General features: G+C 42.9%; 1 protein-coding gene across 7 annotated transcripts in view; it reads right to left on the bottom strand.

Annotated features, from left to right (window-relative positions):
- Positions 1 to 7,565: 7,565 nt before the first annotated feature.
- The window catches only part of DAAM2 (dishevelled associated activator of morphogenesis 2), a 288,833-nt gene continuing 273,619 nt past the window's right edge, over positions 7,566 to 22,779 (bottom strand). For all 7 annotated transcript variants that reach the window (XM_061624914.1, XM_061624913.1, XM_061624920.1 and 4 more), the window contains 2 exons: positions 17,133 to 17,303; positions 7,566 to 12,583 (listed from right to left, as the gene is read on the bottom strand). In XM_061624914.1, the coding sequence (XP_061480898.1) occupies positions 12,365 to 12,583; positions 17,133 to 17,303 (390 nt within the window). In that variant the 3' untranslated portion in view covers positions 7,566 to 12,364. The remainder of the gene's footprint in view (positions 12,584 to 17,132; positions 17,304 to 22,779) is intronic.

Here is a 22,779-nt window from a genome sequence, read left to right as displayed (position 1 = left end):
AAACATGGCATAAAAAGCTCTCAAAGGGCTTGGACTACAGGAGTGATGGAGAACCCATGGCCCTCCAGAAGACTCTGGACTCCAACTCCCATGAGCACTAGCCAGCATCATTAGGGATGATGGAAGTTGGAGTCCAGGAATATCTGGAAGGCCACAGGTTTTCCTCTGCTGCTGTATAGATAGCATATTGCCCCTATTTGCATTGTTTCCTGGGGTCTGTATTCAGTGAACATTCGGGGGAAGGAGAGGTGTGCAACCAGGGCAGTGCTCGCCTCAATCCTGTTTGCAAGCACTCAGGTGGGATCTCTCACTCTCACTCTCATGCCTTTGTTCTCTCATGAGGAGAGGAAAAGGATGAATTGGGTGGGTAGATCTCCCAGATTGCTGAAAACTACCAGCATGAGGCTCCTCCTCCTAGGGTTACCAATTGACCACCAAAAGAAAGAGGCCAGAATGCTTCTATACCTGTAGCAACAGATTTGCAGGTGGTGTTTTTAACAGCAGGGAAGTAATATTCATCTCTGCAGCTGATAGTTATGCTGCTGTTTAAAAAAAAATCACAGAAGGGGCTGGCAGAAGTTAGGATCCATAGCTCTACCTCCACTCTTCCAGAAAGAAGGGCAAATGTACATTAACAAGAAAATGGAGTTCTTTCCTCAGAACTTTTCTTTTGTCCTGACAGAATATCTGGTATGAGACACTTAGAGTGCTCTCCCTCATTCCATCTGATGAAACCTAGACTGTATGATGATGGGCTTTTCCAGGGATGGGGAACTTCTGGTTGTCCAGATGTTTCTGGACTCCAACTCAATCAGCCCCAACCACCTGGGATGATGGGAGTTGGGAGTCTAATAACTACTGAAGGGCCTCAGGTTTCCCTGTCCTTTGCCTCTTCTGATAGGAAGAGAGTGGGGTCTCAAGAAATCTGAGGCCACCACCTTCCAGAAGATAAGCAGATGGAACACCTGCTAGGAAGCCCAGGCACTCCACTCTGGGTTCCACGATGGAAAAAGATGGGACATAAATGTTACAAACAAAATGAATTTGGTTATCAACAGTGCAAGTTTGGATGAGATTACTGTCAAATTCCTTTTCAGTCTATCAGTCTCCGATTCAGATGCTATTATTTTTAGATAACCTCCCCATCTGTGGTTCCAGCAGTGTTGGACTGAACATTCAGCAGATGAATGTTTCATCTGGCTTTTCTCCTATGAGAAAACCCTGGCTCAATTCATTTTTACAATTCACTATTTGATTGCTTCCCTGGCTTTCCCTTCCCTTTGCACAATTTGGATCTAGCTTTTCTGGTTTGGGATGAAACCTAGACACAACTCAGAAGGCTTCCGTGCCAGATTCAATTCTTCAGCTTCTTCTCCTGTGCTCCCTGTTGAAACCCATCCTTTGGAGGAGGGGCAGGGAGATTAATGGAGAACAGATAGGAGCTGGCAGCATCTACACCAAGAAAGAAATTTGTTTATGAATGAGATTAAGATTGCCGGTTTGGAGTTTCTCCTTTCAACCCTATAGCAATGCTGAGACGTGCTTCGTCTGACTCCCACTACCCAGACTTGGCTGTTGGCAATAAACAATTGGACTTGCCAAGGGGAATGCAGTCAGCTGTGGTTGAAACCCCAGACTACTACATTTTGAGAGCAGCACTTGTGGTGAACTGGTGCTTATTGAGGTGAGCTTCAGGAGTTTCATTTCTGTTTCTACTGAAGAAAAGGAGGGGGCATGAAATGTTGCTTAGGGCTCAAGATGTGATCATCATTAAGGAGCTGGAAAACGAATAAGGAATGAGGTTACTGTTCCAGTCTGCTGGGGACATTCTTTGCATATGCATTGCATGACCTTTATGAACTGGTTCCAGAGGCAGTTTTGGTACTGGACAATGTGGCTACAGTGAAGGGAGCATCGGTGGGGGCAGAGAGAAACAGAATGAAGCTCGTAAGTGAGGCTGCAAGAACTTATGATCTATACAGCTCTTGCATCAACTATCATCTAGCAGCAACCAGCCAGCCCTTATAGCAGGCTATATAGCAGAAAGAAATAGGAAACAGGGTTACTCCATTAACTCAGCTTTGGGCTCCTTTTCCATTCCAGCTGGTTCTTACAACAGCTCAATCCAGTTATCAGCTGGAGCCATCCTGCCAAGGCGAATGAAGCCCTACCTATGTTATTGTGCTACTGGGCCACTTTAAAGGTCTTGTGCTACTGGGCTGTGTTAAAGGTCTTGCTATTGGCATGTAAAGCCAGGTCATCTCCCAGAACCCTTTACGTTGTGTACTCCTGCCCGGTCACTTAGATCCTTGAGTGATATGTTTAGTATTGAATGTGAACTTGTATATGCTTAGTATTGAATGTGAACTTGTATACTACTTAAATAGTAGTGTCATGTGCTCCTAAGGTTCATCCTATTATGTTTATGTATTTCTTACATTTCTTACATTTACATTCTTCCTCCTGCTGGGAGGAAGGGCGGGATACAAATTAAATAATAAAATAAAATAAATTAATGTATACCCTGCCCTTCTTTCATCATAGAACCCAAGACAGAATACATGTGGTTCCCAGGCGGTCTCCTATCCAGGCTCTGACCAGACCCAGACCTGCTTAGCTTCAGCAGGGTGGTGGCCTCATGTGCCTTCAGTCCATAACCTGGGATCATCCTAAGTCCCTCCAAGACCAGTGTTTTTTGTGTGGCAGCACGTGCGCTTTGGTAAGTGTTCCCAATGAATATCAGGCAGGCAGCTGCAAGACTGGCATTTAGGTACCTGCTTAAAACTCATCTGTTGATTTCTTAAGCTGACCTACTGATTTGTGATTTATTTTGTAGTTTTATGAATGTGATTTTATTGTTGATTTTATGCTGTTCATCTCCATGGTAATTTCCCCCCTTCATGTTGATGGTACAGAATGTTTTTGCAAATAAATAACAAATAATTGTTCCAAGCCAAATTACTGTGTTTGGAGGTATAAATAAAAACATAGGCAATGAAGTTTTTCTGAACCTGGTCTCCATACCTGGTCAAGAGTGCCCCAAGGCAACAGCACTACCTAGTTGTGGCTTGGCCATGCTGTCTAGAAGTATAGGAGGCTACCTTAGACTGAGTCAGATCACTGGTCCATCTAGCTCAGTATTGCCTAGTATTCCAACTAGCAGCAGCTCTCTATGGTTTCAGATAGGACTGTCTCCCAGCCCCACCTGGCGATGCCAGGGATTGAATGTGGGACCTTCTGCTCTAGTCAAGTCAGATGCTGTAGCATTGAGCTGTGCCCCTTCCCCATACCTTAGTGGTACATCTAGAGCAGTGGTTCTCAAACTTTTTTGGTTTGCGGCGCACTGCAAAACACATAAAAATTTTCTGGCGCACTTAGTGTACAAAATTAAAAATATATTAATATATATTTAAACTATGAATAAAATAACTTAAACTATTACTTACAAATGGGTTTCTTCTCATTTTTAAAATATACTTTCATAATATTTGAGGCACACCTAGCCACCTCCTAGGGCGCACCAGCGTGCCTGGGAGCACCATTTGAGAATCACTGATCTAGAGACATGATGCCTAGAATGCAGACTGCTATTAGACATGAAATCCCAAGATTCAGGGGGTTCAGAGTGTGTGTGTGTGTATATATATATGTGCTGTGAGTGAGAAAGCCCTACAACAAATGCCATAGTTACATCTAGACTGGATTTTGGCAGTGCCCTCTTCCTGGGGCTACTTTTGAAGAATCTTTGGAAACCTAATTGGCCCTGAATGCAGCAGCAGTGAAGGTAGCTTGTGCTTTCCCATGAGATCATGATACACCTATCGTATAACAGCTGCACTGGTTTTCAGTTTGGTTCTGAGCATAGCTCAAAGTGTTACATGGCTTCAGTCCAAGTTACGTGAAGACCACCTCCTCCCATACCAGCGAGTCCACTGCTGAAGATCTGGTGGGGCCTCTCTCTGTAGCCTGCCTATGGTGGAAATGAGGTTGGCCATGACAAGGGATGTTGCATTCTCCGGTTGGATCTAAGCTGTGGAGCAAGTTGCCCCATAGAGCCCAGGTCGGTACCTCTGCTTCTGCGGGCTGGTACAGACTGTTTTTAAATAAATAAATAAATAATCTAGTGGGCTTTTTCCTTACCAGCTGATACTTGTTTTTATCTGAAGAACTGGTTTTTAATCCATTCCTGCTTCCATTGATTTTTATTTTACTGTAATTTATCTGATGTCATGTGGTATTTTGTTTTGTTTTTATTTGCTGTAAGGTGCCTTGAGTGATGCATAGAAGGGGGAAGAGTATAATTTATAAATTGTAAGAAATGAAGACTGAAATTTTACGGCATTATTATCTACGTCCCTTGTGGGAGGCAATGTATTTCTGAATACCAGTTGCTGGAAACCGCAGGAGTCTGAATTGGCGGTGACTGATGTGATGTTCCTGCTTATATTGTAAATATGGTAAGTGCTGGTTATATAGAAGATATATGGTAAGTGGAGTGAAAGAGGAGGGGGAGTACATGAGCAGTAGAATGCTGGATGATTGGCTGAGCGTTTGAATGGCTGGGAGTATAAATGGAAGAATGACAGTTGAATCAGGGTGGTGGATGTTGGAAGTTGAGAGAGGTGAAAGAGAGGTTTTGGTGGTGTTTGGAGGTTGTTGTTGTTGTTGAGAGTGCGTCGGAGTTCTGAGGCAATTAATGAGAAGTACATGTCAGAACATATATGAAACCATAAGCTTGTCAACAAAGTAATTAAGTAATCTTGTTATTTCTAATACTAAATAAATATTTCTTGGTTAAACAAAAGCCTGATTCCTTCGGCTGGGAAACACAAACCAGGGGGGATAGCAAGTAACCAAGGCTGAACAGTTGTATCGAATGGTGGCAGCGGCGGAGGAAAAGATATTGTATCCAGTACCATAGAGAAACCCAGGGCTGTAAGCTTCAGTGCAAGAGGCTGCAAGGGGGTTTGGGAATTACATCTACCCATAGACACAAGGTATCGAGATAGCCTGGCAGAGACTAAGGCACAGTCTAAAGGTTATAAGAGATACAGAGTGTAGGGTAGTAAGGCCTAGCAGGGGGATCTTCTGAGAACTGTGCTAGAGCTGTAGAGGGTAAGAAGAAAACCTGACGTTCCTGTCTGCTGTTAGCCACAAGTGAGAGCTTCACAGGTGGTGCTGGGGAAGGACGTCACAACTGACCAGGAATGAGACCTTGGGGTCGTCGTGAATAGTTTGATGAAGATGTTGTTCCAGTGAGCGGCAGCTGTGAAAAAGGCAAATTCCATGCTAGGGATCATTAGGAAAGTGCTTGCTTGGTGTATGAATGCTGTGACACAAGGCATAAAATGCAGATGGAAAGGGTGGAAAGTCTTCAATCTATGGAAAACACAGTAGGCCTTTTATGATGAGTTGTAATGTGGTTGTGTTGGCATGATGTTTTAAAGTGGCTTTTTAGTACTGGTTTGTGTTATTTTGGTTTTTTTTTCTAGCTTCTGGATGTAAATCAAAGAAGTGTGTCCATCTAACAGCAGAATGGACACCATGGGGGGGGGGAAGAGTTCCCCTTCCTTCTTCAAGTACCCTATGTGCCCCAGACATTGAGAGATCCTCTGGAGCATTTGAGGAACATGGAGTTGCTGCAGGGGGAAGGAGAGGAAGAAGTCCCATTCTGTGAGTGGGAAGTCCACTTGCATGGCATTGGGTTTTGTAATCTGTATCCTAAAAGGTGGGATATAAATAAGAGGTGGTGGTGGTGGTGGTTCAGTGGTGAAGTTGTGAAGCAGCAGCCATTGTTAAGGTCTTGCCCTGCTTTCTCACATGTAACACTTTGTTTTGCCATGAAGTGTTCACTTTCAAGGGAGCTGTTATCTCTTCATTCCTCTGACAGGCTTACCCATATAATGCATGTGCTTATGAACATCTTTTGGTGTACACTCAGAAAAATGATACCTGAATTCAGTCATCTCTGTGCCTTTCCCACATCATTGGATATGTGGTTATACTGTACAGTAATATCTCAGTTAACAAATCCTTCAGGAAAGAAGCTCCTTCAACAAAGTCTTTTTTGTGTACGGGTGGGAGGCAGGGGCCATACACTCTGACTTAGTCAGAATGTGGCTCCTTGTCTACTGGATTGCAGCTGCTGCAGGCAGCTCTCTCATGCGTGGCTGGAATGGTGCTCTTTGCCAGGTGGTGCAGGTGCTTCTGCAATAAACAGCATTGTTTACTGCAGATACATCTGCTCGAGTACAGGGGAGGATGGCACAGAGACAGAGAGACCAATCACAGGGTGCTAGTGGTGGCTGCCCCTTGCCTGTCTGCTTGAGTGTACAAAGCCTTCAAGTGGTCTTTATGGGAGGCTTACCTGACCTGGTGGTTTCATTTCAGACATGCACATTGTTAGTTTTGAATAAAAAGTTTGCTGAAATATGTTGAACTAGCTCTTCTTTTTTTGTGGTATAGAAACCTATCCCTATTCTTTCCATGTTATTCCTACCTTTGGTACCAAAGTTTCTGTTAAAGAAGTAATGTCCAGGAACACATCTATTTTGTTAACTGAAGTATTACTGTAACTTTAATTGATGGTATGCTACCTTGAACATTTTGGGGTGGGCTGGTAGATCAGCTTTATAAACTTCATAGCAAATGGCATGTCCAAATTCTAGCCACCTTCATTTCTTTGTGGACATTATGATAGCCAAATAAAGTTGGGAAAGACTCCCGGAAGAAGGAAGACAGCCTCTCCTGAAAGATAGCTTAAAACATACGAGACTTGTGGTATCAGACCAACAGTTCCTCATCAGTGGCCAACTAGCTGGCATTGGGAAGGACTCCTATAAACAGAACACAAAGGTAATATAGACTTATCTCATCAGTTGCTGTGATTTTGCTGTAAACCGCCCAGAGAGCTATGCTAGTCAGGCGGTATAAAAATCTAACAAATAAATAAATAAGCAACAATTGTGACATTGATCATACATAAATCTAGTGTTGCCTACTCCAGTATCTACCACCCTTCCCATTTACCTCCCACATTTGGTCTCTGGAATACATTTCTTTCCCTTCCTCACCTCCAGCTAGTTATAGAGAGGGGTGGCAGCAGCTGCTCCACAGTGTACCATAAGAAGCCATTTCCAATCAAGATAGATTCCTGCATGGGATTGGGAAGTGAGAGAAGTAGATACCTAAAAACTAGCTTCTTATCACCCTAGGGTTGCCAGGCTCAGGGCCTGAGAATGATTCTGTATCCTTAAGAGAAGAGAAAATTCAGCCAAGTGCAGGTTTTCTTGCAACAGTGTAATGGGGAAAACCACAAGGTGAAATTCTCCCTTCCCCCTGCACAACTTTTAGAGATACAGAAGACCTCTTGGAGGCTGGGCCCGGCAACCCTCTACTTGCTGCACTGATTATGGAAAATTTACTCCATGTAGAAACTGAATCAATCCAATCTTAAGGTGTTTCCAAAATGAAGAATAAAATAATGCTTCCTTTAGTGAACATTAACAGAGTTTATTGCTTAAATATGTTTGGCTCCCCAAACAAAATAACTCACTGGAATAAAATAGGGGCAATATATCTTTAATTTTTTTTTAGTATTACATTATATTCTTATAAAAAGGTGCAGATAAAAAGGATGCTACAGGTTTTGTACATTTAGTTTCATTTATAATCTTAACTTGACCAACAAATGAGGAGACACCAAAGCATTAGAGAAGCAAGACCAACGCATACCCGAGGTTTCTTAGCAGTTGTGGGCAGGGACACTCTCTGGGCTCATATACAAGATGGTGTAAGGCAGATTAGTTACTCCTTAAAAATGCTAGGCTTCTTCCACTTATAAATGCAAAGTGTTGGACAGAATAGTGAGTGGCAACCTATATTACTTATTTTGATTAGTTAAGCCAGAATAACTTAGTTCAACAGTGGGGTACTTGTGGCCCCTCCACATGATGTTGGACTCCAACTCACATCAGCCCTAGCCAGCATGGCCAATGGCTGCCATGATGGTAACTGTAGCCCAGCAACATCTGGAGGGCTACAGCTTCCTCACCCCTGGCATAGCTGGCTGTGTTTATGTAGCTCAAGGGCTAGTTCCAACATTACAATGTTGCAGAGAAGATGGGGAAAACAGAAGATGCAAATCTTCATCCTGCTGGACTAACCAGACACATGGACTTTGTGGACACATTTAGAAGTACCTGTTTCTCTTGTTTAACTCTGGCGCCCATTCCACAACACAGCATTGTGACAAAGTGCACACACCCCAAGGCACCCCCAAAACTGCATATGCTCTGTAACATGTGCTGGGCTGGCACTGTCTCACACTTTGGCCTTGAGTTGTGGCACACTTGCCAAAAAAGTTCTCGTCATTGGCATAGCCATGGGGAACCTGTAGCCCTCCAGCTGTTGTTGGACCACAACTTCCCCTGTCCCTGACTATTGGCATGCTGGCTGGAGCTACTGGGAGTTGCAGCCCAACAACATCTAGAAGGACGCATGTTCCCCATCCATCTTCTATACATTAGGGAAAAAACAAAGAACATAGCCCTTCTGAACATGACAACTTGCCCTTCAATGGAAGCACAGCCCACTCATGGTATGAAAAGGAATATGCCCAGCTCTCACCTAGCCTGCCTGAGTCATGCCAAGTACAGAACTCAACGTGCTCCTAATGTTCTGGTGCAGTCTCAATAGTCATGGCTGCAATGCGGTGTATACACAAACATAGCAAACTAAAATAAGGCAAAATAAATAAAGGTGTGACATTTACAGGTTTCCCTAAAAACATTCCTAAAACTGCATTTTTAATTATAACATTTTTAAAACAAACAGAACTGCATACATCATGTACACAACAGGACTGTACAACTGATCTCCTTTATGGCAACATATAAGATATAAACCTCTTTCAGCTGCTATTGGGCTACAACTTGGAAAGAAAAAGAAAAAAGAAAAAGGTCTGCCCAAAGAAGTGAGGTTGAGTGGAGCTCCACACCTCTTTCCTAGGACAAGCGCTTCATGCTCCTTTGCTACCTGCCTCAGACACTGAACCACGTGACCAAAATACTTTTGAAAGACATGCAAAGATCATCCTTCTAATGAGAAATATCTCATCAACTCCTTGCCACATTTTTCTAGCTTGGGGATGGGGTGGGTGAGTGGGTTGACTTAAAACTTTGGCTTTATTATCCCTTGCAAAACTTGGAATCTGTTTTCCTTGGGAAATGTTCCATTGGATGGAAGGAGATTAACAATTCAGATCTAACAAACAGAGGAGATCTATAAGCCTGAACTGCTAGTGTGTTGCTATCATTGCTAATTGGCAATGCATTTGGATTAGCACCTACCTGTGACAGGAGCACATAATCCTATATTACTATCACACTTTGAAAAGCTACAATTCCCTATTTTCTTTTTTGGCCATTGGTTGCAGTTTGTTGTAGACCACAAACAATAGTGATGAAGCATAACTATCAAGAAAAGTCAGACAGCTAGATTTGGAAATATATGAAGTCCAGGCACTGCCATTAAAATACTCCTGGGTTTTTGTGTTTTTAAATATTCTCTAAATCAGCCTTCTCCAATCTGGTGCCCTGCTGTTGATATGGACTACAGTGCTGGCTGTGGCTGCTTGGAGTTGTAGTCCAAAAAGTAAAAGGGAAAGGTAAGGCACAGCACAGAAAAAGGAAAACTCAAAAGTTTTATGTGCTAAAAAAATGTTTGTGTTTTTCAGCAACTGAAACTCGCTTGCTTCCCAGTATGGCACATATTGCTTTAATCTTGCATCATGTCCACAGTACAACATATATGGCATAATACTACATCTTCACAAAAGAGAGCAGCCCAGAGCTTGAGACAGCAATTATTTTTTAAAAAAATCTATTCAATTATTTGGGTGGAAAATCCCCCCCCCCCAAGAATGAGTTTGTAAACTTTCTGCCCATCCCCCCCCAAAAAATGTTTTTAGGAAAAAAGATTTCAAGGAAAGAGATCTTCTTTAAAAAGGTGCTTGGGTCTATTTGCAGTAGGCTAGTGTTTCAAGAACCCCCCCCCCAAAACAGGAAGCAACAGTAATGGAGAGAGTGCATTGAATCCAGCCCTGGTAAAGTGACCAGCTCTTTGCTGTCATTGTCAAAGCAGCTATGCCGGGTTCTGGAATGTTTTGAGCAGGGAAATTCAGGAATGGGAGACTCAAACTAAGTGCATGTAGATAAGGCCTTTCTTTTTCTTTTCTTTTTTGTTCTTCTGTGTTCTTCAGAGTTTTGAGTATTTTATTTAGTTGACCTAGTGTTCTGCCCCCAAACAACCTCCCTCTACAATTTTCCACTATGGAAATACTAACTAGGCAGTGCTCAAGATGCAGACATCTTCTGCTCTGTGTACACAAGGTTAAGCTTGAAATTAAATAACATTTTGAAACAAATAAAAGCAAAGTGATGAGGGGTACAATCCTATGCTCCTTGAGAGGGTGGCTGAGGCTCACAGATTGCTGCTAGTAGAGAGGGAAGTCCACTGCTAAAGACCATGCAGGAATGGCAACAGAAACATTCAGCACTGATGTTTGACTGGCGGGGCTCCACTGGCAGTGGGGCCAAGAACAGGTTATGGAGGAGGCCACAAATCTGAAGGACACAGCAGAGTAAATTGCCTCCAGCTGGAATCAATTGGAAGGGAGAGGAAGATTAAAAAGGAAAGGAAAGCTGCCCCCATCTTCCACCCTGGTTGCGGTTAGCCTGCAGGGTGTCAGATGTGATGGTGGTTCTGTCACAGATTCTCCCACCCACAAAGAGACCACAGGATTGCTCTGTAAAATGACAATTTGAGCTTCCTCTGGATTCCGCAGAGTCCCAAGAACTTCTCCCTCACATAGATGACACCTTTTTAAAGAAATGGGCATGACCCTTTATTGCTGTATTTTGCACCCAAGCCTTCCTCCTCTTTTTCCTCTGTTCACTTGAGGGAAAGTGACTGACTGTTCACCTCGTTAAGATCAAAAAGGAATCTTTCACCATACACTTCTATTGCTGTACAGCCATATAGGTACAATGAAACAGGAAAATATTAGTATGCTCCCTTGCTCTGTTTTGGTTGTGCATGTTAGACTGTTTCCACTGTAGAACAACAAATTATTTTTGGATTAATTATATGTGATTTCCAGAACTCTTTTCAAAGTCCACTGGGGTAATCCACCTTTGGGTATTCCATCACTCCCTTCCAGATGGAAAAGTCCTTGGACACCCCAGCTATTTACTAATGCAGTGTATTATTATTATTAATATTGTGCAGCACTTGCTGGGAGTTGTGGGGCTTCCAAGAAGGCCAGCCTTTTAAAATGTAAGCTCCAGTTCATCCCAGTAGAGTTATGGCTGCTGACAACTAAAAGGATTCCCACTTCCAACCATCAGACAAACTCCATTTGTCTATCTTCTTTTAAAAAATCCTACTTCAGTCAGTCCCAATAATCATTTTATTGTGCTAATAAAAAGATGCAAACGTTCTTATTACCCACCCCTTTCCTACCACCACATTGCTCAGCAATGACAACTGATCTGGCTTGAACCAATTGTGGTTGCTCTTCAAAGTGTGGTTCATTCTTCTCTCATTTTTTCCTCATAGCTGGGCACATCCCTGAAGACTCAGTACATCCCTGAAGACTCAATATCAATGATTCCTGAAAAAACAAGGAGTGTCACTAACAGTCTATCCATCTTCTTAGGCTGAGCAGTTCTATCTACTTCCTCTGACGCAGCATCACTTGCTTTGCATATTATAGGCCACTAAGTAACAGTTTCCCAGATCAAAAACATTCCTCAGGCTTTAATCAATGGCCTTTTGTAAATCCAGCGGAAGAACAGAACTGCAATGCTGTAGAACCACTCTATAAGAAATGCACGAAGGGCAAGCCAAAGCATGAAGAAGGGATGGGAGGGTTTAGAACCAACCTGAAAATGGCTTGTTATTTTTGCTGCAAGATCTTGTAAAACATGACACTTTGGCATAGAGTAAACCATATTCTCCCTCCCCTTTCCCATAGCTAATCGATGAAAAAGGTCCAATGGTTTGTGTTCCTCCATCAGGATCTAACTGGACTTGCAGGGGAAATGTCAAGAAGCAAACCAAACAGCAACATCTTGGTGACAAATCCCTTGGTCTGCAGAGAGGCACTTTTATAACCATTCCAGATTATGTGAATATTGAAGAGAAGAAGATGGGAAGGCCTGTTCATCCTGGAAACAGTAAAGAAACCCATGGGCTAGGCAAATCTCCCAGGGAAGGGCACTGGCCAGTTTCCACCATCTTGTTTCACTCTTTGTTGTGGTGATAGTCTTGTCGTTTTCTCTCATTTGTGCTTCCTCCACCTTTAATAATTGAGCTTCGTCACTGCTCGTTCCCGACTTGTCTCCAAGTTTTGGTTCCCTGAACGCTTGCGGTTGCGCTTGAGCTTTGATAAGTCCTTGTCAAAGACCTCACCTGATCTCAGAGCGGACACAAGATCATCAAACTCTCCCCCTCCCTCCTCAGAAACGCTGCTAGCCTTGACTTTCTTTTGTCGCCGCTCCTTCTCTCTCTGTTCCTTTAGCTGTTGAAATATATATATATAAATAAACACACAGATTTAAACTTGGCAGTCACTTGCAAAACATGTACTGCTAAAGACACTAAACAGTGATATGGACACCTTATCATCTTTAACAGTCCTATAAAAATGCTATTTGAACTCTAAACCATATATTTTTGCCCAGGCATTCCCTGATTCATTAGACTGGACCCTGATATTACTTTATTCCTGTTTTTATAATACTGGTGTTTTTTTTAATTTAAGAAATTTATATACCACCCCTCATCAAATGGCCACAGGGGGGGTTATGACACAGTAACATAATAAGCAGCATAAAGTACATACATCATTCTGAATATCTCATTAGTTTTTATTTTGTATCTATTTTTATTTTATGTCTGTTTTATTGTTTTATGATACTGTTTTATTGTAGTTTTGTATACTGCTTAAGAGATTTTAAAATATTCAGCAGTTTTAAAAAAGCCCTTAGAATGATAACGTTTGGGGCTTCTTTATGTGGCGGGGGCAAGGTAAGAAGGGATATGATTATATAAGTCTATAAGATTATGCATGCAAGTGGGAGAAAGTGATTATGGAGAAGTGACCGAGTCAGCATGGTCAAGGGCCAGGAATGATGGGAGTTGTAGTCCAACATTTGAAGGGTCACAGGTTCCCCATCTCTGGGTTAGCACATAAGTAAGGCCCACAGGTCTCAATATGCCTGCCAGGCCTCCTCATTTGGCCCACAAGGCTGTTTTGACTAAGTCATGTCCTATACCTGCCATATGTAAACAGAGCCAAAAAAAGGTTTGCAGTCACCACTGATTAGCTGATTGGCAGTGCCTTCAAAGCCTTGTGCATGGCATCCCATGCATCTCTTTGTAAGCCCAACAATCAGCTGATCATTGGTGCTTGAAAAAAGCTATGCACAGTGTTTTGAAGCCCTGAGGGATTGCACAGGACTGTACTGACAATCAGCTGATCAACAGTGCTTGCAGGGAGCCCAACACAGTACTCTGAAGCCCCAACTATCAGCTGATTGTTGGGTTTTAAAGTACTGCATGTCTGTGCCAGTCACCTGACATCATTGTGACTGATTATGGCACCTGGCCTCATTGTGGCCATGACACTCTGTGTCTGGCATGCCTTCCCCAGGGAGGCTCACCTAGTCCTGAACTCATTTTGGCACCAAAGTGGAAAACCTTGTCCTTTGGCCAGGCTTTTCAGCACATCTAAGCCAGTGTGGTGTAGTGGTTAAGGTGTTGGACTACGACCTGGGAGACCAGGGTTTGAATCCCACAGTCATGAAGCTCACTGGGTGACCCTGGGCCAATAACTGCCTCTCAGCCTCAGAGGAAGGCAATGGTAAACCCCCTCTGAATACCACTTACCATGGAAACCCTATTCATAGGGTCGCCATAAGTCGGAATCGACTTGAAGGCAGTCCATCATCATCAAGTTGGTTTTTGAATTCTACTCCCATTGATCTGTTTACCATTTTGCTGTTTTACGAACTGTGATTTTTTAATTCAGTTTAAGTTCGGAAAGCATGGGGGCATTCTCTTAATGCCAAATCTGAACTGAAAATGTTCACAACATGGGAGAAAACCTGTTTGAAAAGGCACATTTAGGCTGGAAGCCACCATCCATTTGCTCATGAGTCATTTTTATTAAAGCCAGTGGGACAACTCATGAATAAACAAGTAGTGATTGTGAAAGTTGCTTAGGAGATATCCTGGCTCTCGCTGATGAAAACACAAACAGTGAAGCAGGACCTTTTGCTTCAAATCCAGGCCATCCCTGTGTGATTAAATATTTGGGAGAAGGGGCGGGGGAGAGAGAAAATAAATACATTCCTCCTCCCAGCCACACAGGAAGTGGGCGTCAAAGTGTGACCCTGACTATATTGAATTCAGTAGATAACACTCACTGACTTCATTGGAGTCAGGAATATATCCCAAGTTATGACCCATAAACCCAGTTGCTCTTTTTTGCCCTGGCCACACACAGCTCTTCTGTCCCTCACCTGCCCTCCTCTATTCCCAGTGCAGAGTCCTGCCAATGCCTCTCATTCCTGCAAATCAGAGTTCTGCACACTCCTCCCATTCTGGTTGCGTTAGACATTCATTGCCTTTCATTGCCTGTAAAATTGTTTGTTATTGTTGTTGTACACTTACCAGCTGAAGCAAAGTCCTGACATTTTAAACCATGCACAATTCCAAGCAAATTCATTGTAAAAGAAGACATGTGGAATTTCTTCTAAATAGACCCATTTCCCCACTGCCCCTCTCCTCAAAGCAATAGTTCTGATTTTAAGCAAAAGAAAACAAGGTGTTTTTTTTAAACACACACACACACAGAGGGAGGCAGGGAGAGAGCGAGAGCGAGAACTCAGAAAAGCAGCCCTCGTTCTTAGCAAGGCTGGAGTGACCATTGCCATTAGGGTTAAAGTGCTGGCGACATAAAAGGATGCAGAGGAATGCTGAGGAGCTGTTCTCAGGCTTGGGAAACATAAGGTTAGAGAGGAAGGTTAGTTCACATGAACTCCCAGGGATCCAGGGATTAGAGCGGCAGTGGCAGAATCAGCAAGAGGAATGAATCAGTTCATTACAGCTAAAAGAATGAGCTTAACAGCACCCAAAGGGAGCTTGCAGTAGCTAATGACAGAAGCAATTAAGAAAGGCTGCCCATTAGCTGCATGGAAGGTGTCTTCCGGCAGAAGGTAACAGACAATAGTCTGCTCCAGATGCACAGATGGAGGTCCACAATTTTGTCCAATGGAAATGGGAAGGGGGTTGCTAAATAATAAGAGCACAGCACTACACCATTTCCCCTAATGAAAAGTCATTGCTGCTACAGGCCTAAATTTCAGAAGATCAAAGTATTAACTTCTGTTGTCATAAGAACATAAGAAAAGCCTGCTGGATCAGGCCAGTGACCCACCTAGTCCAGCATCCTGTTCTCACAGTGGCCAACCAGGTGCCTGGGGGAAGCCCACAAACAGGACCTGAGTGCAAGAACACTCTCCCCTCCTGAGGCTTCCGGCAACTGCTTTTCAGAAGCATACTGCCTCTGACTAGGGTGGCAAAGCACAGCCATCATGGCTAGTAGCCATTGATAGCCCTGTCCTCCATGAATTTGTCTAATCTTCTTTTAAAGTCATCCAAGCTGGTGGCCATTACTGCGTCTTGTGGGAGCAAATTCCATAGTTTAACTATGCGCTAAGTAAAGTACTTCCTTTTGTTTGTCCTGAATCTTCCAACAGTCTGTCCTGAATCTTCCAACAGTAAGTCTTTGACTTATTTGGCCCAGACCAGCTCCAAAAGCTTTTAAGGACAGAGCAAAGAGAAGAGCGTGGCAAGATGGGGTATCTGATTATGGGAGAAGTGGGTCTGGGAGAAGAGAAGTTGCTTTGGAAAGGTTTACCATCCATCAGGAGTGGGGAACCTGCGGCCTTCCAAACGTCCTTGGACAACTCTCATCATCCCTGATCACTAATTAAGTTTGTTTATTTATTTATTTATTGCATTTATTAGTTGCTTTTCTTCACAAAAGTGAACCCAAAGCAACTTATAATCAATTGCCGGGGACTTATAAGAGTTCAGAAACATCTGGAGGAACACAGGTTCCCCACCCCTAGCCATACACAAACGATTAAGGTTTTTAGGGGTGAGTGGAGAGGTTTGGATGGTCAGCATATGGGAAATAGAACAGAATATATTCACTCTATAGCAATGACAGCAGGGACTGCTTCATTAAGTTCAAAATAAAAAAAACAACTCTCACTCCTCTGCATACACACACAGAGAGTGAATGAATTATTTGCCCAAAGCCACAAGTTGGCAAGTCTATCACGGAGCTACAATTTGAAGTTAGGGGCTCCAGATCCAAACTTGTGATGCTGATCACACTTCAAGTGGATTCAAAAAGCAATAAATCCAATCACATGGGGAAGGTATGGTTGTAGCAACTCACCATGTGGGAACCCCAATCCTCACCATGTATCCACAAACTTAAAGGGGGAACTTTTGAAGTGGCATGGCATGTGCATGGATTGGAGGTCTCATGCGATGAGTCATTACATCCAGCTGCTCCCTCAATGGCATTGTGTCAATGAGGTTGATTTTAAAGGGGCCACCCTTCAGTTGATTATCATTTGATTCGACTACGTCGCTCTCAGGTTGACATCAGAATGGTGTTTAACCACCCCCATGAGTGTGATGTAGTGATCAGAGTGTTCCCACCTGCATTGTCTGCATGGCACTTTTTGTGTACATTGCCTCTTATTCGCTTGTAGTCATTGTGGCATTGAAAGATGGGTCACAGGTACAGAATCTTACCACACAGAGCACTTAGGACACAGAGGGTGTGTGAAGAAAGTTATGCAGTTTTGCATGAAAGGCCAACAGGTAGGCAAGATATGAACTCAGCTTGGGCAAAAGTGCAGGACAGCTAGCCCCACTGTGTGTGGGGGTGCAGAGGGCAGACATGTTCTGAGATATCACTTCCCAGGATACTGGAAGATGTAACTTCTTTGTAATCTAACCCTTAAGACTTAAGTCTTCCTCACCATGGCTTCCATGCGTGACCTCCGCTCCTCCTCTTCTTTCTTCTTCCTCATATTCTCCAGATCTTGCTTGGCTTCTGTGAAGGACTGTAGGAAGGTGTCAAAGATGCCAAAAAATTCATCTGGCTGCATCCTACCCTCATTCTCTCCAAAATGCTTCAGCGCCTTGGCATACTGTCAGGGAAAGGAAGAAAGTTTTTTTTTAAAAAAACTACACACGCACACACACACACACACACACTGCAATTAGAAGTAGAAAGAAAAGGCACAAATGCATATCAAGTAAAAAAGTCAGTTTTATTGCTAGTGAAAAAATGCATTCATACCCTGCAGACTAAGTGATTTTGTATGTCATTCTACTGGTCACTTTGGGGGAAAAGTGTCTCACAGATTTGGAGAGCTGGGCTAATAACGTTTAGAGTAGGCCACAAAATCAGCCCCAACCAGCTAAGGCTGCAGTTCTTAATAATGAGGCCACCCTGGGGCACACTGAAGTAATTATATTACATTGGGGCAGAAGCAACAGTATCTGTCAGGTACCAAGCTGTATAAGCTTACTTAGTGTAATGAGCAAGCGAGGCAAGACTGGTGGCCACATTCCTTCCTCATGTGCTAGGACAAGCAAATAGGGAAGGGGTGCCAAAAGGAGTTTGGGATGAGTTTTGACCTGAATCTGTGATCCTGAGGCTATCAGTTATATGATGCTTGAGCAGTGGCTTGTGTCCCCCCCCTCGCACACACACCCCTACAAAACAGCAACAAAAGAGCAAGTCAGATGCTCTAATAGCTTCGGTATTATTCAGGTCTAAACTTCAGTGAAGAAATGCTAGTGGAGGCCAGTGTAGTGTAGCTGTTAGGGTGTCAGACAGGGAGCTGGGAGACCAGGGTTTAAATTGGTTGACCTTGGGCTGGTCACTGTATCTCAACCTAACCTACCTCACAGGGTTGTTGTGAGGATAAAACTGGGATCAGGAAGATCTATGTTTGTATGCCACCTTGAGCCTCTTGGAGGAAGGTGGGATATAAATGTAATAAAAAAATAAAGAATATAAATAAGTAAATAAACAGCACCCAAGTTCTGTCCAACCTCTTTCTGTTCATGATGAAGTACCTGCCAAGCCAGTGCCAAGGGGCTCTTACAGGAAAAGCACAGCCTTTTGGCATGGGCATTTTGCTGTGCAATCTATCACTTAAGAGACCTCACACCCAAAATAAAAGGTTGTTACCTAGGAGAAATGACACAGTGGACTGGCCAAGTAGTTATTTAGTGGGCCAGAGTGAGAGTGATACTCCCACACTGATAAAAAATAAAAATGGAGAGAAAGGCATTACTCTCCTTATTTTACAAGGAGAAGGCAGAAGCTTAAGGAAGCATTTGTTACTTGCCAGCTGGCAAAACATCAGTCATGAGGCAGTCATGATTCAGATTGGGTGAAAAAGCAGTAACTACTAGATTCTTTCTCATCAGTCCTCAGAAAGGCACACATTCATGCAATATATCAAATATTCTCTCTAGTACACACCCCAACACTGTCACCCACATCGTTTTAGATTTCTAAGTAAATGTTCTTGCTGGAAATCACTCTTACCATGCCCAGCTGAAAACATGAATCCATTAATCATATGAATCCATCACCTTAGGAAGCCCTTCTCTCTGTTCCCTTCACAGCTTCTCCTTTTCTTCAGTCCATGTTTCTTCCTCTGAGTTTCAACTCCCACAAATTCCCCCCAGTCTCCTCTGGCGACCCCCTTGAGATGAAGAGGACTCACCTGGGGTCTATACAAATGACTGCCACAAGTAGGGATGAGTGAGAATTTTGATTCAGTTCACATTTCAAGCAAAATTTATCCAATTGGCAATTTCTGAAACAATATGAGAACCAAAACACAGCCATCCTTCAAAATTTGCATTTGTTAGGATTTTGGGATGCAGTTCGCCAACTAAACAACATTTACAAAAATGCATATATTAGGGGAAAGTGTGCATCAAAACGAATACAAGTGAAAATAACATGCAAAAAGGCATGAAATGATGAGAAATGGCTTGCCAAAATATGTACCTTTGTTAAAACTGCCTACAAAAATGTTTTATTTGGAGAAATTCTCACTAAAATGGTGGAGAATTTTCATGAGGATCTTTTTTTAAAAAAATGCAGATCGCTAGAAATGTAGAATTTAATATTAGAAAAATAAGAAACCGAGAGAACCGAAACAGACAGATCTTTAGCCACAAGTACTGCCTTTCAGCACATTTCTTAACTCAGACACCCCACATTCATTTTTTGTCAGTCCTGCTATATATTTTCTTCTTTGAGATAGTCCAAGAATACTGGTATTCTGGCTCTTGATTTCCACATGCCAAGCAAATGGACATCATGTGACACATGATGGTTTTGTCTTAACAGTAGCTTGGGAAATGAAAATGCTTCAACATCATGGGACACATGACCGTTACCACTTCAATGAGGCTCTTCATTGAACACAAAATTGATGACCACCCTCCAGTATATCCTCCTAGAGTCATTAACTCTCCACTCGTGTGTGTGGTTCAAACTGAGCCTGCTTGTATGCTCCCAGCTTGTCACAATTCCATTACAGAAAATGTTAAATTTACAAGATACGACACACTGATCTTATTAGAGATCACAAATGGCAATCTGCCTGTGTCAAAATCTTTACCACTGCAGACAGCTTCACTGAGTTTCCTGCTTCTTTCTGTCTTTCTCTCATCCCTGAAATGTGGAGGAATGTTATACCACAGCTAGGGATGGAAAGATCTGCCAATTTTGATTGTCTCAGTTTCTCATTTTTCTAGTCTTAAATTCAGTTCTTCACATTTCTGCAACAATTTGCAATTTTTAAAAAACAAAATCCTCATGAAAATCCTCCAGCACTTTAGTGCAAATTTCTCCAAACAAACATTTTTGTAGGCCGTTTTGACTAATGTACACATTTTTGCAAGCAATTTTTCATCATCTAATGCATTTTTGCATGTCATTTTCACTCATATTCATTTTTATGCGCACTTTCCCCTAATACATGCATTTCTGTAAACATTCTTTGATTGGTGAACTGCACTGAAAAATTTGGATAAGTGTGAATTTTGAAGGATGGCTGCGTCTCAGTTCTTGTGTTGTTTCAGAAAGCGCAAATTTGATAGATTCGGCTTGAAATGCGAACTGAAGCAAAATTCCCCCCTACTCCAAACTGCAGTGCTACTGATGCTAACACTAGAGTGACAGTGGCTTGTGTCCTCTTAGGTAAGCCAGCCATGCAGAGTTTCAGATGGCAGAAGCCCTGATCAAAGATAATGCAGGGTCATTATTCCCCCATGAGATGCCATCATTCTTGTGAATGGTTATTGTTCAAAACGCATATGGAGACATAACAAGGCTCTCTTCCTTACTCTCAGTAGAACCAACCGCTGCTCAGCTTAACAGTGGCAGTTTTTAAAGTGAATAAACCCAAACTCTGAATTTACTTGCTTTCTTCTTCCCTCCACAGTTCCTTCTTAAGTTAGGCCAAAGTAGATGTGATGATAATTCATGGCCGCCATCCAGAATAGCAGCTGTTTACCTCGCTTCCTCAACACTATCCAAACCTCAGCGATATTCATGTGTTAGGGCATAAGCATGTATAGCGTGGAGCGGGATTGCACTTTTCACCCTGCCCGACGATGCTGCCTTCTTATTTCAACAACTGCATGTTGTGCACATCTGTCTGAAAAGGAAGCTCAACATGCAGGCTCCTTCTCATGGGTAGGTGTGCCACATGATTGGGACACCCACACCACCAGGTGTCCTGATCACATGAAACCCCTGCTCACAAGCAAGAGCTCCCACATTCGGCTTTCTTTACAGGTGCTGCACGCAACATGCAGTCATCAGCTTAATAGCAAAAGCATTTAAAAAGAGACCATTTCAAGGTTGATAAAAATCACATTGCTGAGTGTTTTGTTGCTAAAAGGAACAGCATCATGGAATTTCTGTGTATTCTGGCCTCAGTCCTTACTGGCCAGTTGCAAGACGTTTCCATGGTGGAGATAGCACTCCTGATTCAACAAACACACAGAGACCATTGAGAATGGAGCAGTTTCAGGCCCGGAGAAGCACATCTGGTTATACATATATATCCAGCTTTGAAAAAGGGGGGCGGAGAAGAGAGAGAAAATAAAGTGAGCATGAGAAACAGCTTCAGTTCTGTTAGAAAAGGAACTTGGTTCAAGAATAGTAGGTGTGCACATGTTATGAAAAGATTGTGCAGAGTGAGAGATTGATGGGGCATGTTATAGTACTTAGAATTAAGCATCTCTTGTTGAGAGCATTATGTTGGCAAATATGTATGCAACCACTTCCAGACATGGTTGGCTGTGCTGTGGGGGGAGTCTTCAATTAGCATAGCAGAAACAGGAACCTGATTTTCCTTCCTCAGTACAACTAAATCCTGTTTTGGATGAAAATAACCCCTCAATTCTTAATCCACGCGGCATCAGAAACAAATTGAACCAAGTGATGGAAAAGCAACAGGAATGGGAGAGATTGCCCTATGCTGAACCTCACTAGCACAAATAGGTAGAGAGCTTGCCATTACCCAAGATGCCGCTTGGCCTATTTAGCCCTAGTATTGGTCCATCTAGTCCAGTACTGTCTACACTGACTGGCAGTGGCTCTCCAGGGTTGCAGACAGGAGCCTCTCTCAGCTCTACCCCAAGATATCAGGGACTGAACCTGGGGTCTTCTACATGTAGAGCAGATGCTCTGCCATAGAGCTACAACCCTGGCTAGAGAGATTTCTATATTGGGGATAATACCCCACCCACCCCAGTTACCCTAGAACCTGAGCTCAGAAACCTGATAACATTCCCACTAACACCAGGTCTTTGCAGGGGAATGTAAATGTTGGCTAACTTTCTTTCATTCTCCCTTTTGCTTGCTCATTATATATTTTATTCCCTCAGGCCACTGGATCCAGACAGAAATAGATGCAAGAAAACAACCCAAGAACAAAGGCCCTGTTAATGAAGAGAAAACAAACAGAAAGTGAAGAGTCTGGGAAGCAAAGCACTATGTACCAACAGTATCCAACCCAATCCTATATAAACCAAGGGCTCTAAGATAGACAGCTGACAGCTTGAAATAACAGGCTTGTTATTTTAAGATAAAAGACATTAATTTTGAGGAAAGCCAGATAAAATACTCTGCGTATTTCATTTTTATACATTTCCATTTCCTCATTTTAAAATCAGTCTCTCCCGCCCCCCTGCATACGCAGCGACCTTGTGGTTTTTTACATTGTGAGGCAAACCATCTTAGCCATGAAAAACAGACACACTCATGGAGAAGAGACAGTTATAACGTCAAAAGGTCAAAGCTGAGCTGTGGCACACTATTTTGTAAGAACATAATGCAGAGAGTGAAGCCCTGTCATGTGTCATGATACAAGATAGCAGGGCTGGATTAAACAGCTGGCTAAACATGCTGCATTTATAGGGTCAAGCTGGGGCCTATAGCAGCAGTGTAATTATCCAAAAGCACCACTGGGTGGAGAATGGAGCTGTCCTGCTGTCTTCCTATAAAGGTGTCCACAGATCAGAACAGTATGGCTTTCCCTTCATCGTATGGCAATAGAGATGGATGAATTTGTCAATTTC

The sequence above is a fragment of the Rhineura floridana genome, chromosome 4 (assembly GCF_030035675.1).
Source record: "Rhineura floridana isolate rRhiFlo1 chromosome 4, rRhiFlo1.hap2, whole genome shotgun sequence".
Classification (NCBI taxonomy): Eukaryota; Metazoa; Chordata; class Lepidosauria; order Squamata; family Rhineuridae; genus Rhineura; species Rhineura floridana.
This window is presented reverse-complemented; position numbering and strand designations above follow the sequence as displayed.